Source organism: Monodelphis domestica, chromosome 3 (assembly GCF_027887165.1).
Source record: "Monodelphis domestica isolate mMonDom1 chromosome 3, mMonDom1.pri, whole genome shotgun sequence".
Lineage (NCBI taxonomy): Eukaryota > Metazoa > Chordata > Mammalia > Didelphimorphia > Didelphidae > Monodelphis > Monodelphis domestica.
The window spans coordinates 493,142,457-493,159,426 of NC_077229.1; the positions used below are offsets into that span (position 1 = coordinate 493,142,457).

At 34.6% G+C, this 16,970-nt stretch overlaps 1 protein-coding gene across 7 annotated transcripts in view; it reads right to left on the minus strand.

Moving 5' to 3' along the window:
- Positions 1-16,970, minus strand: part of AP3B1 (adaptor related protein complex 3 subunit beta 1) — a 359,745-nt gene that overhangs the window by 255,197 nt on the left and 87,578 nt on the right. For all 7 annotated transcript variants that reach the window (XM_001367618.4, XM_007486440.3, XM_056824793.1 and 4 more), the window contains one exon: positions 16,619-16,693. In XM_001367618.4, coding sequence (XP_001367655.1) covers positions 16,619-16,693 — 75 coding nt within the window. The remainder of the gene's footprint in view (positions 1-16,618; positions 16,694-16,970) is intronic.

The window sequence follows — 16,970 nt, forward strand, 5'->3', positions numbered from 1 at the left end:
TGAATTATGCAGGTAAGAAGTACATTCCATGCACAGAGATAGGGAAGTAACATATGTGAGAAATAGCATCATTTTTCGACTGAACAAGACTTCTTATTACAGTGGCTAAGAAGTTAAATATCTGAACACGAGTTAGGAAATCCTGGGTCATAGCTATCCACTACCTATTTCTTTTCTTTTTTTTTAAACCCTTATCTTCTGTCTTGGAGGCAATACTGTCTATTGGTTCCAAGACAGATGAGTGGTAAGGACTAGGCAATGGGGGTTAGGTAAATTGCCCAGGGTCAAACAACTGGGACGTGTCTGAGGCCAGATTTGAACCTACAATCTCCCATCTGTAGGCCTGACTCTCAATCCACTAAGCCACACAGCTGTCGCCCCCCACTGCCTATTTCTGAAATTTTATTTTAAAAATGTAAAATCCATTCTTAACTTGTGGGTCATACAAAAATAAGCAGCAAGGCATAGTTTGCCAACATCTACTCTGAAAGAATGACATGGACTAAGTTCCAAGTGTTTCACATACATGTGAAACAATTTACATTATTCACATTTGTTGGAAGGAAGCATATTACAAAGGTAAAAGTCTTAAATGTGGAAATCAGAGGATCTCAGTTAAAAATTCTGGCCACATGAAAATCCTAGTACCTAACCAGCAAGCCAAGCAGGATTCAGGCAAGGTCCCAATGCAGAACAACATGAGCTAATCTCACTGAGGCAGCAGGGAACCCAACTCCAAGAAACTCTAAAGGCAAAAATCAAAGTCTTGAAGGTGAAAACTACAGTCAAAAGGCCCAAAGTTCCAAGTTGAAGTTGAAGTCTAAAAGCCCCAAGAAGGCATCCTCCAAAGAAGATGTCCAAAGGAGAAGATCTCAAGGAACAGTGACTCCAAAGAACTGTAAAGGAGAAAATTCAAGAAATTCCTTGGAAAGAAATTCATTACATTTTATAGTCCTTTTCCCACATCACTTTCTATCCCTTCCCCACTTTATGGGAACCAATCACAATCATTCAATTAGCAGGGGGAGTTGAAGGGGGGAGGGAACAGTGGCATTTAGGATAGGATAGGCAGTTTCCTTAACTCTTTCCCTTCTACATCTCCAACTTTTTACTAATATTCCAATTAAACAAAATTGTAAAAAGCTGCTAATAGTTTTCCTGACTTAGGGTATAATAAATTGGCGACCACATTTTTATAACACTTATTTAGTCAAAATTCCAATTTAAACACTCTTTTCTCATGAGTATTTTTAAAATCTTTGCTTCTGAGGTGGAGTCAAGATGGCAGCTTAGGAGCAGCATTAGTTCAAACCTCTGAAAACCCTTCTTTACCGATCAGTCCTAGGGGACTGAAAATCAAACCTAACAAGACCGAGCAGGGGAACCCTACTGCTTGACTCAATTCAAAAGGTATACCCCCAAAAGCCGAAATCCGAGAACACTCAGGCATAAGGGTAAGGCAGAAGGAAGGTCCCAGGACCAATCCCCCCTCACCTAGAGCGCTGAGCCCCCCATGGCAGCAGGAACCTCTGGGAGGGCAAAGGTGCTGGTCTAGAAGGTGTACCTTGTAGGCGGAGCTCTGCCAGACTAAGAACGACCAACAGAGACAGCAGGGAAGCAACCCAAGAGAGAACAAAGAGCTGGCAGCTTGGGCAGCTGGGGCCTTCCATTGGCTCCAACCTTACTGGAGGTTTTGACCTCAGGGCACATCCAGACCAAACCAGCTGAACTTAATCCCATTAGCAGTCCTCAGAGCTCAAGGAGGCCAGGACCCGTCCCCTCCTAGAGTGCTGGGCCTATAGCAAGGACAGGAATTTCTGGGTGGGCAAAGGCACTGATCTAGAGGGTGTACCTTGAGGGCAGGGCTGTGCCAGGCTCAGAGTGTCCAATGCAAGCTGGTGGGGAAGCAGCTGGAGAGAACTTGAGAGAGCCTTGACAGCTGAGACCTTCCATTTAGCTCCAGCCTTAGAGAAGGTTTTGGCCTCAGAGCACATACAATCCAACCAAGCTGAACAGAATCCCATCAAGTCTTCAGAGCTCACCAAAGCCCAAGCTGCAACACACCCATCCCTCACTGACTGCAGGACTTTAATCCAATCAAAAGCCTCAAGAGGACAGGAAAGCCAACATTCTTCCCCCAAACACTGCACTGAGAGATCTGACAAAGCTCCAAGAGGGGACACTGACAGAAAGCCCCATATCCAAAAAATTGAGAGGAGCAAGAGTACAAATGCCGGGAACAAAGAACAGTAAATATGAGCAAACAACAGAAAAAGAGGAAAGAAATTACAATACAAATAGAACAGAACAGAGGAGGAGGGATCAGCAAATGAAAAATCTGAAATCCCAATGAAATGGATACAGACTGTGGAAGAACTCAAAATGCAATTCAAAACACAATTATAAGAGGCTGAAGACAATTGGGAAAAGAACTTAAAAACTACTATAAGGCATCCGGAAACAGAAAATAATGTCTTGAAAGCCAAAATCAACCAGCTGAAAAATGAGGCAAAGGAGATGAAAGAAGAGGTGAAGAAGATGAAAGATGATACAAAAGAGATGAAAGACGAGGTAAAGAGGATGAAAGATGACCTCCAAAGAAAATCAGAACAAAATGAAAAGGATGACAAAAAACCCAGATATGAAATCCAGTCTTTAAGAACCAAAATACAACAAATGGAATCAAGTGACTTCACAAGGCAGCAGGACACTATAAAACAAAATCAAAAGAATGAAAAGATTGAGGAAAATATGAAGAATATCAATCATAAAACAGAGGATTTAGAAAATCATTCGAGGAGAGACAATTTAAGAATCATTGCTCTACCACAAGATTATGACAAAAGAAAAAGCCTGAATATAATACAGGAAATCATTCAAGAAAAATGACCCGATATCCTAGAACAAGAGGGAAAAGTGGATTTGAAAGAATCCACAGATCACCTCCTGTACTTAATCCCCAAATGAAAACACTCAGGAATATTATAGCCAAATTCAAGAACTATCAGACCAAAGAAAAGCTATTACAAGCTGCCAAGAAGAATTGATTCAGATACCACAGAACCACAGTGAGGATAATGCAGGATCTGGCTGCATCCACACTGAAGGACAGATAGGCATGGAATATGATATTTTGGAAAGCAAAGGAACTAAGTCTGCAACCAAGAATCAACCACCCAGCAAAACTGACTATATTCTTACATGGGAAAGTATGGTCATTCAACAAAATAGAAGAATTCCAAGAATTTCTGAAGAAAAGATCAGGTCTGAACAAAAAATTTGATGTCCAAGCAAAGAACAAAAGAATCATCAAAACGGGAAAAAGAAAAACAAAACAACAAAGAAAAAAGATTTTTTTAAAAGACTCAGTAATTTAAAATTATATGTATCCCTATATAAAAAGAGATCATTGGTAACTCTTAAAAACTTTTGTTATAACCTGGGCAGCTAGAAGAATTACACTTAGCGGGAACAATGACAAACTGTATAGGATGAAAGGAAAAGACATAAATATGTATATAGATATATGCATGCATAAATACATATACATGTCTGTGTGTGTGTGTGTGTGTGTGTGTGTGTATATGTATACACATATACAACTAGAACTAAAAAAGAGGGTAATACTAAAAGAAATGGGAAAAGAAACAAAAGGGGATAAATTTATATGTCACAAAGAAACTTATGGTGGGGGGGGGGGGGGAGAGCATCAATACACTGAAAGGGTAAAGAGGTTGTAGATAGAAAATACTCAACCCTTACATGCTTTAAAATTGACTAAAAGAGGAAGAACAATCCAATCCATTGGGGCAGAGAATAGATTTGCGCCTTATAGGGGAGTAGAAGGGTAACAAACGGATTGGTGGAGAGGGAAGCAGTACAAGGGGGGGGGGGGTAATTTTAAAAAGACTACAGGAAAAATGGGGGGGGGAGATGAGAAGGATGGGGTGTGGAATGGGAAGTAAAATAAGGGTGGGAACTAAGGGGACTGATTAAAAACAAAAATTGGTGTAGAAGAAAATAGTGAAGGAAGAAAAGGCAGGACCAGGAGTAGAAATCAAAATGCTGGGAAATGTACAGCTAATAATCATAACTCTAAATGTGAATGGAATGAACTCACCCATAAAATGCAAGCGAATAGCAGAGTGGATTAGAATTCAAAACCCTACCATATGCTGTCTATAAGAAACACCCATGAGGAAGGTAGATACCCTGTAACAGTTAAAATTTAGGGGAGATAGGGAGACTGAGGCAGGTAGAAATTAGTTTCTCTCTGCAAGAAGTATTATATTTTTTAGAGGTTTATTAAAGGTTAAAGATTAAAGAATATACAAGTAAGAAACATGTGCCTAGGCCAGAGGCCTAGACAAAATAACCTCACATCACGCAAGAGACCCGCCTGCTCCAAAACGGAAGTCCAAAAGAGCCAAGAGAGCTCCAAAAGCCTTTGAATCAGCTTAAATACCTTCTCGATCTCAGCCCAGGTGAGATTACAAGGCATTCTGGGGAAGTGGAGCAAAGGCTCGTGGGGATTGTAGTCCTGTATTAGAGTCTATTTTTTACAACCCATAGGGTGAAAGTAAGAGGATGGAGCCAAACCTATTGGGCATCAACTGATAAAAAGACGGCAGCAGTCGCAATCATGATATCTGACAAAACCAAAGTAAAAATAAATCTACTCAAAAGAAATAGGGAAGAAAATTACATCCTGATAAAAGGCAGTATAGACAATGAGGAAATATCAGTACTCCACGTGTATGCACCAAAATGGCATTGCATCGAAATTTCTAAAGGAGAAACGAATGGAGCTCAAGGAAGAAATAGATAGAAAAACTATAATAGTCAGAGACCTAAAATTTCCTTTATCAGAACTAGATAATCAAACCAAAAAATAAATAAAAAACAGGTAAGAGAAGTGAATAAAATCTTGGGAAAAATAATTATTAGATATGTGGAAAAAAATAGAGACAAAAAAGAATACATCTTTTCAGCAGCACATGGTACATTCACAAGGATTGACCATGTACCAGGGCATAAAAACATTGCAAACGAGTGCAAAAGAGCAGAAATAATAAATACAACCTTCTCAGAACACAATGCAATGAAAATAATAATTAGTATAGGTACATGGAGAGGCAAATAAAAAATTAATTGAGAATTAAACAATATCATTCTCCAAAATAGGTTAAAGAACAAACCATATAAACAATTAATAATTTCACTCAAGAAAGTGACAATGATGCGACATCCTTTCAAAATCTATGGGATGCAGCCAAAGCAGTATTCAGGAGGAATTTATATCCTTGAGTTCATATATTAACAAATTCGGGTGGGCAGAGGTCAATGAATTGGGCATGCAAATTAAAAAAAAAATGAAAGTGAACAAATTAAAACTTTTCAGCTGAAAACTAAATTAGAAATCCTTAAAATCAAGGGGGAAATTAATAAATTTGAAAGTCAAAAAACTATTGATTTAATAAATAATAATGAATCCAAATAAATAAATTTAATAAAAAATAAATAAGACGAAACTGGTACTTTGAAAAAACAAATATAATAGATAAAGTAAAGAAAATAAAAGGAGAGACCTGGCCAATCTAATTTAAAAAAGGATAGAAGAAAACCAAATTGACAGTATCCAAGATGAAAAGGGAGACCTCACCTCTAATGAAGGGTAAATAAAGGCAATCATTAAAAATTATTATGCCCAATTATAGGGCAATAAATATGGCAATCTAGGTGAATTGGATGAATATTTAGTAGTAGCCTCTCGGTAACCGAGAATGACGATTGTCTTTGTGCATTTGAGTGTAATCAAAAACACTTGTGTGTGAAGGAGATTTAAGTGGAAAAGTCCGTGCACAGAGACAGTCCCACTCACTCGGCGTTGGAAGCCTGGGTCCAGTGGCACGAAAAATCGTTACACCTGGAGACTTCCTCAGCTGCATTGAATGGTCGTGTTGTCGTCTGTGCTCCAACACGCCCTAAGCATTCCACAGTGCTTTGCTGCATTGCCCTCTCAGCCATTGAACCTTCTTACTTGTTTCTTCCCTCTGTTCATCCGAAGCAGTCTTCACATGCTGGGTGAGCAAAGCCTTAGTTCACCAGGGGTCTACGACCTGATGGCTACCCTCACAAGGTTTAGCCGGCCTGTAAAAGCCATTGCCCAGGGTGTGGCCTCTGCCACATGCTAACAGCTAATGAATGATGAACAATAATGAATGATGAACAAAGCTAATGAACAAGCCATCAAAAAAATCCCTAAGAAAAAGTCCCCAGGACCAGATGGATTCAAAAGTGAATTCTATCAAACATTCAAAGAATAACTTATCCCAATATTATACAAACTATTTGACAGAATAAGCAAAGGAGTTCTACCAAATTCCTTTTATAACACAAATATAGTACTGATTCCAAAGCCAGGCAGTTCAAAAACAGAGAAAGAAAACTATAGATTAATCTCCCTAATGAACATAGATACAATAATCGTCTACCAAAAAGACTCTAGCACGTAATTATGGGGATTATTCATTATAATCATGTAGGATGTATACCAGGAATGCAAGGATGATTCAATAATAGGAAAACCATCCACATAATTGACAATATTAACCAGCCAACTGGCAAAAATCACGTTTGTCTCAATAGATGCAGAAAAAGCCTTTGACAAAATACAACACTCATTCCTATTTAAAACACTAGAAAGCATAGGAATAGAAGGGCCTATACTAAAAATAATAAACAGTATATACCCAAATTCATCAACAAACATCATCTGCAATGGGGAGAAACTAGAAGTTTTCCCAATAAGATCAAGAGAGAAACAAAGATGCCCATTATCACCTCTATTATTTAACATTGTACTAGAAACAATAGCAGTAAAAATTAATGAATTAAAAGAAATTGAAGGTATTAAAATAGTCAATGAGGAGACCAAGCTATCACTCTTTGAAGATGCTATGATGGTCTACTTAAAGGATCCTAGAGAATCAACTAAAAAGCTAGTGGAAATAATCAAAAACTTTAGCAAACTTGCAGGATACAAAATAAACCCACATGAGTCATCAGCATTTCTATATATCTCCAACACATCTCAGCAGCAAGAATTAGAAAGAGAAATTCCATTTAAAATCACCCTGGGGAGTTCTTTGATGGCTTGTTCAATTTCTTTTTCAGATATGGGGCTATTTAGATTATTTATTTATTCCTCTGTTAGTCTAGGCAATTTATATTTTTGTAAGTATTCATCCATTTCACCTAGATTGCCATATTTGTTGCCATATAATTGGGCATAGTAGTTTTTCATGATTGGTTAATTTCCTCTTCATTAAAGGTGAGGTCTCCCTTTTCATCTTGGATACTGTCAATTTGGTTTTTTCTTTCCTTTTTTTTAATTAGACTATTACTATTTTACTTTAGTACTATCTATTTTATTTTTTCAAAGTACCAGCTTTTTATTTATTATTTTTTTATTATTTATTTTTATTTACCAGTCTTATTTATTAAATCAATAATTCTTTGACTTTCAATTTTATTAATTTCTCCTTTGATTTTTAGGATCTCTAATTTAGTCTTTATCTGAGGATTTTAATTTGTTCGCTTTCTAGTTTTTTAATTTGCATGCCCAATTCATTTACCTCTTCCCTTCTTAATTTGTTAATATATGAACTCAAGGATATAAATTTCCCCCTGAGTACTGCTTTGGCTGCATCCGATAGGTTTTGAAAGGATGTCTCATCATTGTCATTTTCTTCAATGAAGTTATTGTTTCTATGATTTGTTCTTTAACTAGCTGGTTTTGGAGGATCATATTGTTTAATTTCCAATTAATTTTTTATTTATCTCTCCATGTACCCTTAATAATTATTATTTTCATTGCATTATGATCTGAGAAGATTGAATTTATTATTTCTGCCCTTTTGCACCCATTTGCAATGTTTTTATGCTCTAATACATGGTCAATTATTGTGAATGTACCATGTGCTGCTGAAAAGAGGGTATATTCCTTTTTTGTCCCAATTTATTTTTCTCCACATATCTACTAACTCTAATTTCTCTAAGCTTTCATTCACTTCTCTTACCTGTTTTTTATTTATTTTTTGGTTTGATTTATCTAGATCGGATAGAGGAAAGTTCAGGTCTCCCACTAGTATAGGTTTTCTATCTATTTCATCCTTGAGCTCCTCTAGTTTCACCTTTAGAAACTTGGATGCTATGCCATTTGCTGCATACATGTTGAGTACAGATATTTCCTCATTGTCTATACTGCCTTTTACCAGGATATAATTACCTTCCCTCTTTTAACTAGATCTATTTTTACTTTGGTTTGTCAGATACCATGATTGTGACTCCTACCTTCTTTTTATCAGTTGATGCCCAATAGATTTGGCTCCATCCTATTACTTTCGCCTTACTTCTCCATTAGTGGCAATGCAATGACCCTGAACAACTCGGAGGAACCTATGAGAAAAATCACTATCCACATTCAGAGGAAACACTGTGGGAGTAAAAACACCAAAGAAATACAACTGCCTGAATACATGGGTTGAAGGCATATTGTTGGGGATGTAGACTCTAAATGAACATCCTAGTGTAAACAACAACATGGAAATGGGTTCTGATCAAGGACACATGTAATACCCAATGAAATTGCGTGTTGGTTGCAAGAAGAGTTGGTGAAGGGGAAGGAGGAAAATAATGTGATTATTGTAACCAAGTAATAATATTCTAAATTGACTAAATAAACTTATTCAAATGTAAAAAAATAAATAAAATAAAGTAAAATCACCCTGGACAATATAAGATACTTAGGAATCTATCTGCAAGACAAACACAGCAACTATATGGACACCACTACAAAACACTCTCCACACAATTAAAACAAGATCTAAACAAATCGAAAAACACCGATTACTCATGGGAAGGTCGAGCTAACATAATAAAAATGACAATCCTACCCAAATTAATTTACTTATTTAGTGCCACACCCATTGAACGACCAAAAATCTTTTTTTACTTGAATTAGAAAAAACATAACAAAGTTAACTTGGAAAAAACAAAAGATCAAGGATATCCAGGGAAATCATGAAAAATAAAATGCGAAGGATGGTGGCCTTGCAGTCCCAGATCTCAAACTATACTACAAAGCAGAGGTCATCAAAACAATTTGGTACTGGCTAAGAGACAGAAAGGAGGATCAGTGGAATAGACTTGCCGAAAGTGACCTCAGCAAGACAGTCTATGATAAGCCCAAAGATCCTAGCTTTGGGGAACAAAATCCACTATTTGATAAAAACTGCTGGGAAAATTGGAAGACAGTATGGGAGAGATTATGTTTGGATCAACATCTCACACCCTATACCAAGATAAACTCAGAATGTGTGAATGACTTGAGAAGGAAACTATAAGTAAATCAAAGGAACATGGAATAGTATACATGGCAAGAGTTAGGAAAAAAATCACAAAATGGGTCAGCTGGGTAGCTCAGTGGATTGAGAGTCAGGCTTCGAGATGGGAGGTGCTAGGTTCAAATATGGCGTCAGACGATTACCAGCTGTGTGATCCTGGGCAAGTCACTTGACCTCGATTGCTTAGCCCTTACCACTCTTCTACCTTGGAGCCAATACACAGTATTGACTACAAGATGGAAGGTAAGGGCTCTAAAAATAAATGAATAGATAGATAGATAGATAGATAGATAGATAGATAGATAGATAGATAGATAGATAGATGAATAAATGAAAAGAAAAAAATCACAAAATGTAAAATAAATCATTTTGATTACATCAAAGTTTTTGTACAAACAAAACCAATGCAACCAAAATTAGAAGGGAAGCAACAAATTAGGAAACAATCTTCATAAGGAAAACCTCTGACAAAGGTCTAATTACTCAAAATTTATGAAGAGCTACATCAATTGTACAAAAAACAAGCCATTCTCCAATTGATAAATGGGTATGGGACATGAATTGTCAATTTTCAGTTAATGAAATCAAAACTATTAATAAGCAAATGAAAAAGTGTTCTAAATCTCTGATAATCAGAGAAATGCAAATCAAAACCTCATCACCTCACACTAGAAGACTGGCTAACATGACAGCAATGGAAAGTACTGAATGTTGGAGGGCATGTGGCAAAGTTGGGACATTAATTCATTGCTGGTGGAGTTGTGAATTGATCCAATCATTCTGGAGGGAAATTTGGAACTATGCCCAAAGGACAATAAAAGACGATATATCTCCCCTTTGACCCAGCCATAGTCCTGCTGGGTTTGTACCCCAAAGAGATAATAAGGAGAAAGACATGTACAAGAATATTCATAGCTGTGTTCTTTGTGGTGGAAAAAAAATGGAAAAATGAGGGGATGCTCTTCAACTGGGGAATGGCTGAACAAATTGTGGATATGTTGGTGATGGAATACTATTGTACTCAAAGGAATAATAAATTAGAGGAATTCCATGGGGACTGGAATGACCTCCAGGAATTGATGCAGAGCGAAAGGAGCAGAACCAGGAAAACATTGTACACAGAGACTGATACACTGTGGTACAATCAAATTTAATGGACTTCTCCATTAATGGTAATGCAGTGATCCTGAACAACTCAGAGGGATCATGAAAAAGAATACTATCCACATTCAGAGGAAAAACTGTGGCAGTAAAAACACTGAAGAAAACAACTTCTTGATTGCATGGGTCGAGGGGGATATGATTTGGGATAGAGATTGTAAATGAACATCCTAGTGCAAACATCAACAACATGGAAATAGGTTCTGATCAAGGACACAAGTAATATCCAGTGGAATTGTGCGTTGGCTATGGGAAGGGGGAGGGGGGGGAGGGAGGGAAAGAACATGATTCTTGTAACCAAGGAATAATGTTCTAAATTGACTAAATAAAATTTTCCAAAAAAATACCGCATACAATGTTAAACTGGGTTAATATGTTCATTCGTTTTGCTAGATCATCTTTTTATCTTTCTTCTTTTTATCCTTCATTCATCCCAAAGATAACTTTTATGGAATGCTTTAGTAAAAGGATAGATTCAGAAAGGAAAGTAATAACCAAAAAAGGCAACGACAATAATTTTCATCTATTTAAAATGTTTTCCCTTCCCTCTTTTATTAATTCAAGTAAAATCAGAGGTAAAGCTAAATTATCATAGAAGAATAAAATCTGCTAAGTGACATGGTATCCTAGCAATGTAACAATAGGCTTAGAGCTTCTTATAGAGGTAGTTCAATTATACCTACACTGGTCTCTATGTTATAAACAATCCAGACTCAAAACTTCAAGTTCTTCTCTGACTCTTCCTTACATGTCAGTTCTTAACCTTTTTTTTGTCATCCCTTTAGCATTACTCTAGTGAAATCCATGTAACCCTTTTTGAAAATATTTTAAATAAATCAAATAAAAGGAATACAATTGTATGAAATAACAAACATCAAAATATTCTTTGAAATTCATAGGCCCTCAATTAAGAACGTCATATTTAAGAACCATTATCTTGATTCTTTCTTTGTCTTATATTTATCCTTCCTTTCCATTCTCAATATGCTTAATCTACATCATTATTTCCACATCCTTTTAAATGATACTCTCTAACTTCTATCATTACTATCATCAGATTACAACTTTGCTTGAAAATCTCAAATATTATAGGATAAATATAACTCCTCAGGGCATCACTAAAGGCTCAATACTTTGGCCTCAACTTAACATTTCCAACCTTACTTCCTGCTAATGCTGTACAGGCATCCTCTATTCAAATTCCATTCAGTCTATTAACTATCTCCCAAAATGCCTTCACTCCCCACTTCAGCCTCTGTTCCGTTTCTCACAGTCAATCTGTTTGTTTTTATTGATACTTTTAAAAAATATATCATTATCATTTCTGAAAATAACCCCTCCTACCTAGAACTTGAACCCTGTCTGATAGGTGAGAAAAACAGTTAAGCAAACACACCATATACTGTGGTCTTGTCTAGCAAACTCTGGACAAGCAATACCCTGCTTCTCTACCTAAAAGAAGTTAAGAATGAATAAATACATGTACGAATAAATGAGTCGATCTATCTAAATACCATACTTCTTCAAGGTCCATCTTAAGCCCAATTGCCAATGAACCAAGGCACAGTAATTTCTCCTTTCTTCACATTACTTACTTTAGTAATTACATTACTTCAGCATTTATTTATTAATTATATGTTATATATATATATATATATATATATATATATAATATATGATACTGCGCAATTTCAATTAAGCTTTTCATACTTAAAAGAGTATTAAGTTTGGGGCTTTATGTTCTTTTTATCACCCATAGTACTCAGAATTGTACTACATACACAGTAAGCACTCAACAATTTGAATGATAGACCAACATTAGAAGGATCAGAATATTATACATAGGTTAGTGTTTCAAAGATTTTCACCAAAATTCCCTAATACAAGGGCCTCAGGCCTATAAACTTACAGGTACAAAGTACATGACTGCTATGAGTATGTTGTGTAAAAGAAAGAGAAATCAATAAGATTGTGTGACATGGGAGCCCAATATATTTATGTTAGGGAGAAAATATTCTTTACCAGTACTCAAAACAAGTATTAATCTGTTTTCCCATCCATATGAACCAGAAAGAAGAAGTCAAATCTCAAAACCAGTTAATTTAATCTACTTCTTCAATTGGCATCAATGGTTAAAAATAGATTTTTGGTCTTGTTTTATCAATGTTAGTCAACTTTAAAAATGATTTACAATAACACTTACTATTCCTTGTGATGGTAATATTCACTCTAAGTTATATAATTTATTTATTGTCTTAGATTAAAGTAAATTAGGTTCACTTAAGTATTATATCAAAAAGCAGTATCTAAAGTATAAACATAAAAAAAGTCCTCCACTGCAAATTATTATAATCAAGTTGATATATAAGGGAAAAGAGTTCATGCAAAGAAATTTTTCTTTTTCTAAAAATTCTTTTTAAATTTATTTTTAAAATACTTTATTGGGTTCTGACCATCTCAATTCAAGATTCCTTGAAAAATAAATTTTCTCTATATATGTGAAGACTATTACTGTAGTGATGATTTCTGTCTCAATAATTTTAACAAGCTAGAATGTTTAGTTTAGTCTTGTCATTGTAATCCTAGCAGTATATATTATATAAACAACTAATATCTAACTGTTCTGATTCATTTACTTATATCAAAAATTCAACTGTCATACTTACTTCATGGTTATTTTACAGACTCAATACACCATATATTTATGTTGTCTCTTCATTACAATTCATCTTCTTTTTTTAGAAAATAGAAATTACTTAAACACTGACTATAAAATTGCCTAGTGATATTTTGTTCATCTCTATTTATTTAGCTATTGAAATTTTTTTTTCAGCTCCCCAGGGCCTGTGGGTTGAGAGTGAAAAAAAAATGGAAAAGTATGAATGAATGAATCTCTAAATATATAATAGGTGATCAGGAGAACTATATGCAGAAAGTAGAAGAAATAATTTTAATTAATGATTGGACAGTTTTTTAAAAATTAAAGTTTGGGTTTTTTAAAAGGTTTGAAGAATAAAAAAATCACTTGATTCTAAAATGGCCTCTTTTTTATGAAAACAACACATTCTAAAGCACTCTTTCCAAACTGTTTCAGCTCTATATGTTGGTACATATAAAAAAAATCATGGTGAATCCTGATACCCAACATTTCCCATATCCTTTTTGGTGATTTTTGAACAAGGAAGTCAAGAGGATGGTAACAAGAGCTAGGATAGGAAGGTTAAGAAATAATGTCTATGAATATACATACATCGATGTACCTGTGTATATACACAGTATTGGCTCCAAAACAGAAGGTAGGGGTTTAAAAAAAAATGAAAAGGAGCCTAGAGAACTGAGAGTCATTTTGTATTGTGTACAGGGGAGAGTGATGCACAGCAATGGAAAACTAACTTACTACAAAGTGGTCAGGTCTGCTGACTGGTCAGTCCTCTCAGAAAGTTGCTATAGTTGCCATGGTTTTTCATACAGGCAGCCATTCTAGGCTGTTAGGACCTGTTGGTGTTTATACTCTTATGCACAATCTTGCATCGAAGTAACATAATATCTATGTACAACATTTATTGTCATCATATCATCCTCACTTCAACAAACTTTCATATATAACCTGTTAGAATTTTTAAAACAAACTATTTTTTATGGATTACATTTTAAATCAGTTACTTCCTGATAGGGAAGCAACTCAATTTCATCAGCAATCAATCACTAAGTCAAGTCATATTGATTGTTTTCTTCTAGACATTTTATAAAGAGAAAAACTCTACCCTCTATGAAATATAGATTCCTTTTTTTTTTATCACAGAGTGACTCTGAATTTGTACTTAAATATGGAAGGGGAAGAGGAGTCTATTGAATTGGGAAGATAGATGAGAAATAGGTTGTATCCTAATTTAGAAATCATAGCTCTCTCTCTAGACAACAAATAATGTTACTCAAATTAAAAATCAAATGAATCTGAACAATAATAATCATTTTGGCTATCTCAAGCATTTACTACTAAAGCATTACCTAAAATCAAAATTGCCAGATACCTCCTTTATCTTACCTCTACACAATAGAAAGTTCCCAAAAAATAAGAATTCCCACAAAAAATATATGTGTATATAAACAATGTCTCTTGTGTTTTTACTTATCAGTTCTTTCTCTGGAGGTGGGCATTCATTGAAGTTATTCTACTGATAAAGATTTTTCATAATTTCACATAGATCTTTCCCTATTTTTTTGAAATTATTCTAATCATTTCTTATGGCACAGCAGTATTCCTTCATAATCATATACCACTACTTGTTCAGCCATTCCCCAATTAATGGATGTAACTTCATTTTCCAGTTTTTTGATACCTCAAAGAGAGCTACTATAAATATTTTATAAAATTTGAGTTATTTTCCTTTTTTCCTGATCTCCTTGGGAAAGAGACACAACAGTGGTATTGCTGGGTCTAAGGGTACACACAGATTCCTAATATTTTAGGCATACTTCTAGATTTTCTCTCTAAAATGGTTAGATCACTTCACAGTTCCACCAATAGGATATTCATGTTCCCATTTTTCCACATTCCCTCCGACACTTATCATTTTACTCTTTCATTATTTTAGCCAATTTGATAAATGTGAGATGAAATCTCAAGAGCTGTTTTGATTTTCATTTCTCTTGTCAGCAGTGATTGAGAGTGTTGTTTTCCTTTATCTATATATATTGCTTTAAAACCTTCATCCAAAAACTTGTCTGTTCCTATCTTTTGACCACTTATCAATTGGGGAATGGCTGAGATTCTTATAAATTCAACAAAGTTCTCTCTGTTTTAAATATGAGCTCTCTATCCAAGAAACTGTCTATAAATTTTTTTTTAATTTTTCTGTTTTCCTTCTATTCTTGGCTACATTGGTTTCATTTGTAGAAAAACTTTTCAATTTTATGTAATTAAAATTATTCATGTTACATCTCACAATGCCTTTTCTTGTTTATACATAAATTCCTCTCCTAGCCCAAAATCTGATGTTCCCTATTCTACTGATTCTCTTATGATATTTTCCCTTTAAGTCTAAGTTATGTATCCATTTTGACCTTCTCTTATTAAATGATGAAACATATTGGGCTATACCTAGTTTCTTGTCAAACTGCTAACAATATTTACCAAATAATGAATTCTTATTCTCAAAACTTCAATCTATACTTTTGTTAACTACAAGGCTGCTTTAATTTTTTATGATGTTTGTTTGATGTCTATTCTGTTCCACTGATCTGCCTTTCTAAGTCAGTGCCAAATAGTTTTGGTAATTACTACTTTATAATAAGAGTTTAATATCTGTTATTGCTAGACTCCTTTCTTTACATTGTTTTCATTAATGGCTTGAATATTCTTAAACGTTTGTTCTTCCAAATTAATTTTATTATTATTTTCTCTACACCAATAAATTTTATTATTATTTTCTCTACACCAATAAAATAATTTTTTGGTAATTTAATTGGGATGGCACTGCATAAGAAGATTAGCTTAGATAGGACTGTCACAGTTAGCAATTAAGAAAACAACAACAACCAGAATCTTGACCAGAGTCCAGAGGAATGTCTAGTTTTACATCATCAGTAACAGCTTTCTTCACAATAAGGGATACTAATAAATGTGTTTTACGAAAGGTTCTTAACAATGTCAATGACTCACATATAGAAAATTAGGGTTGTCTTTATATACCACAGTCTTCTTGATCTAAAATTGTGCTAGCTTTCCAAGAATTTTTTAGCAAAGCTGTCTCATTGGACCTTTACTTCTCCCTAGACCAGAAATTAACAGGAATCTGGAAAGAGGATAATAGGAAAGTATGACAGTAATCATTCTTCCAGGTAAGATCTTCTCAGGATCAGATTTCACCTTTTGCAATACCCTAAACTATGTCATCTTGTTTGTTATACTTTCTAAATGATAAAGTTTCTCATAAAAATAAACTACAATCAAGTCTGTGCAACCTAAGAAGTTTTTTTGAGCATTTCAAGAATAACCAAAAACTCTTTAATAACAAAAGAAATCATGAAAATAATGCATCACAATATACCTCAATATTCTTACTGGCCACATTCTTCACAACAGCAGGAAACAGTTCAGAGGCATTTTTCCCCTTTGCAATCATCTGAAATACAAGTATATTATTAGTGTTTTAATGTCTAATGAACAAAACATATGAAATATTAAATTAACAAATAATTTAAGAAAAATTTAATTTATATCCGAATATACAAAATTTTCATAATTCTGTGAATACTTAAATTATCAAATAAATCTCATGATAAAATGTTTCTATTTATCACTTTTTAATATATACCTATTAAGCCTACTCTTGTCAAACATTTTGATTAAGCATTTAATTATGTTCAAGATATTTTACTTCAACATCATAAAATTTCTTA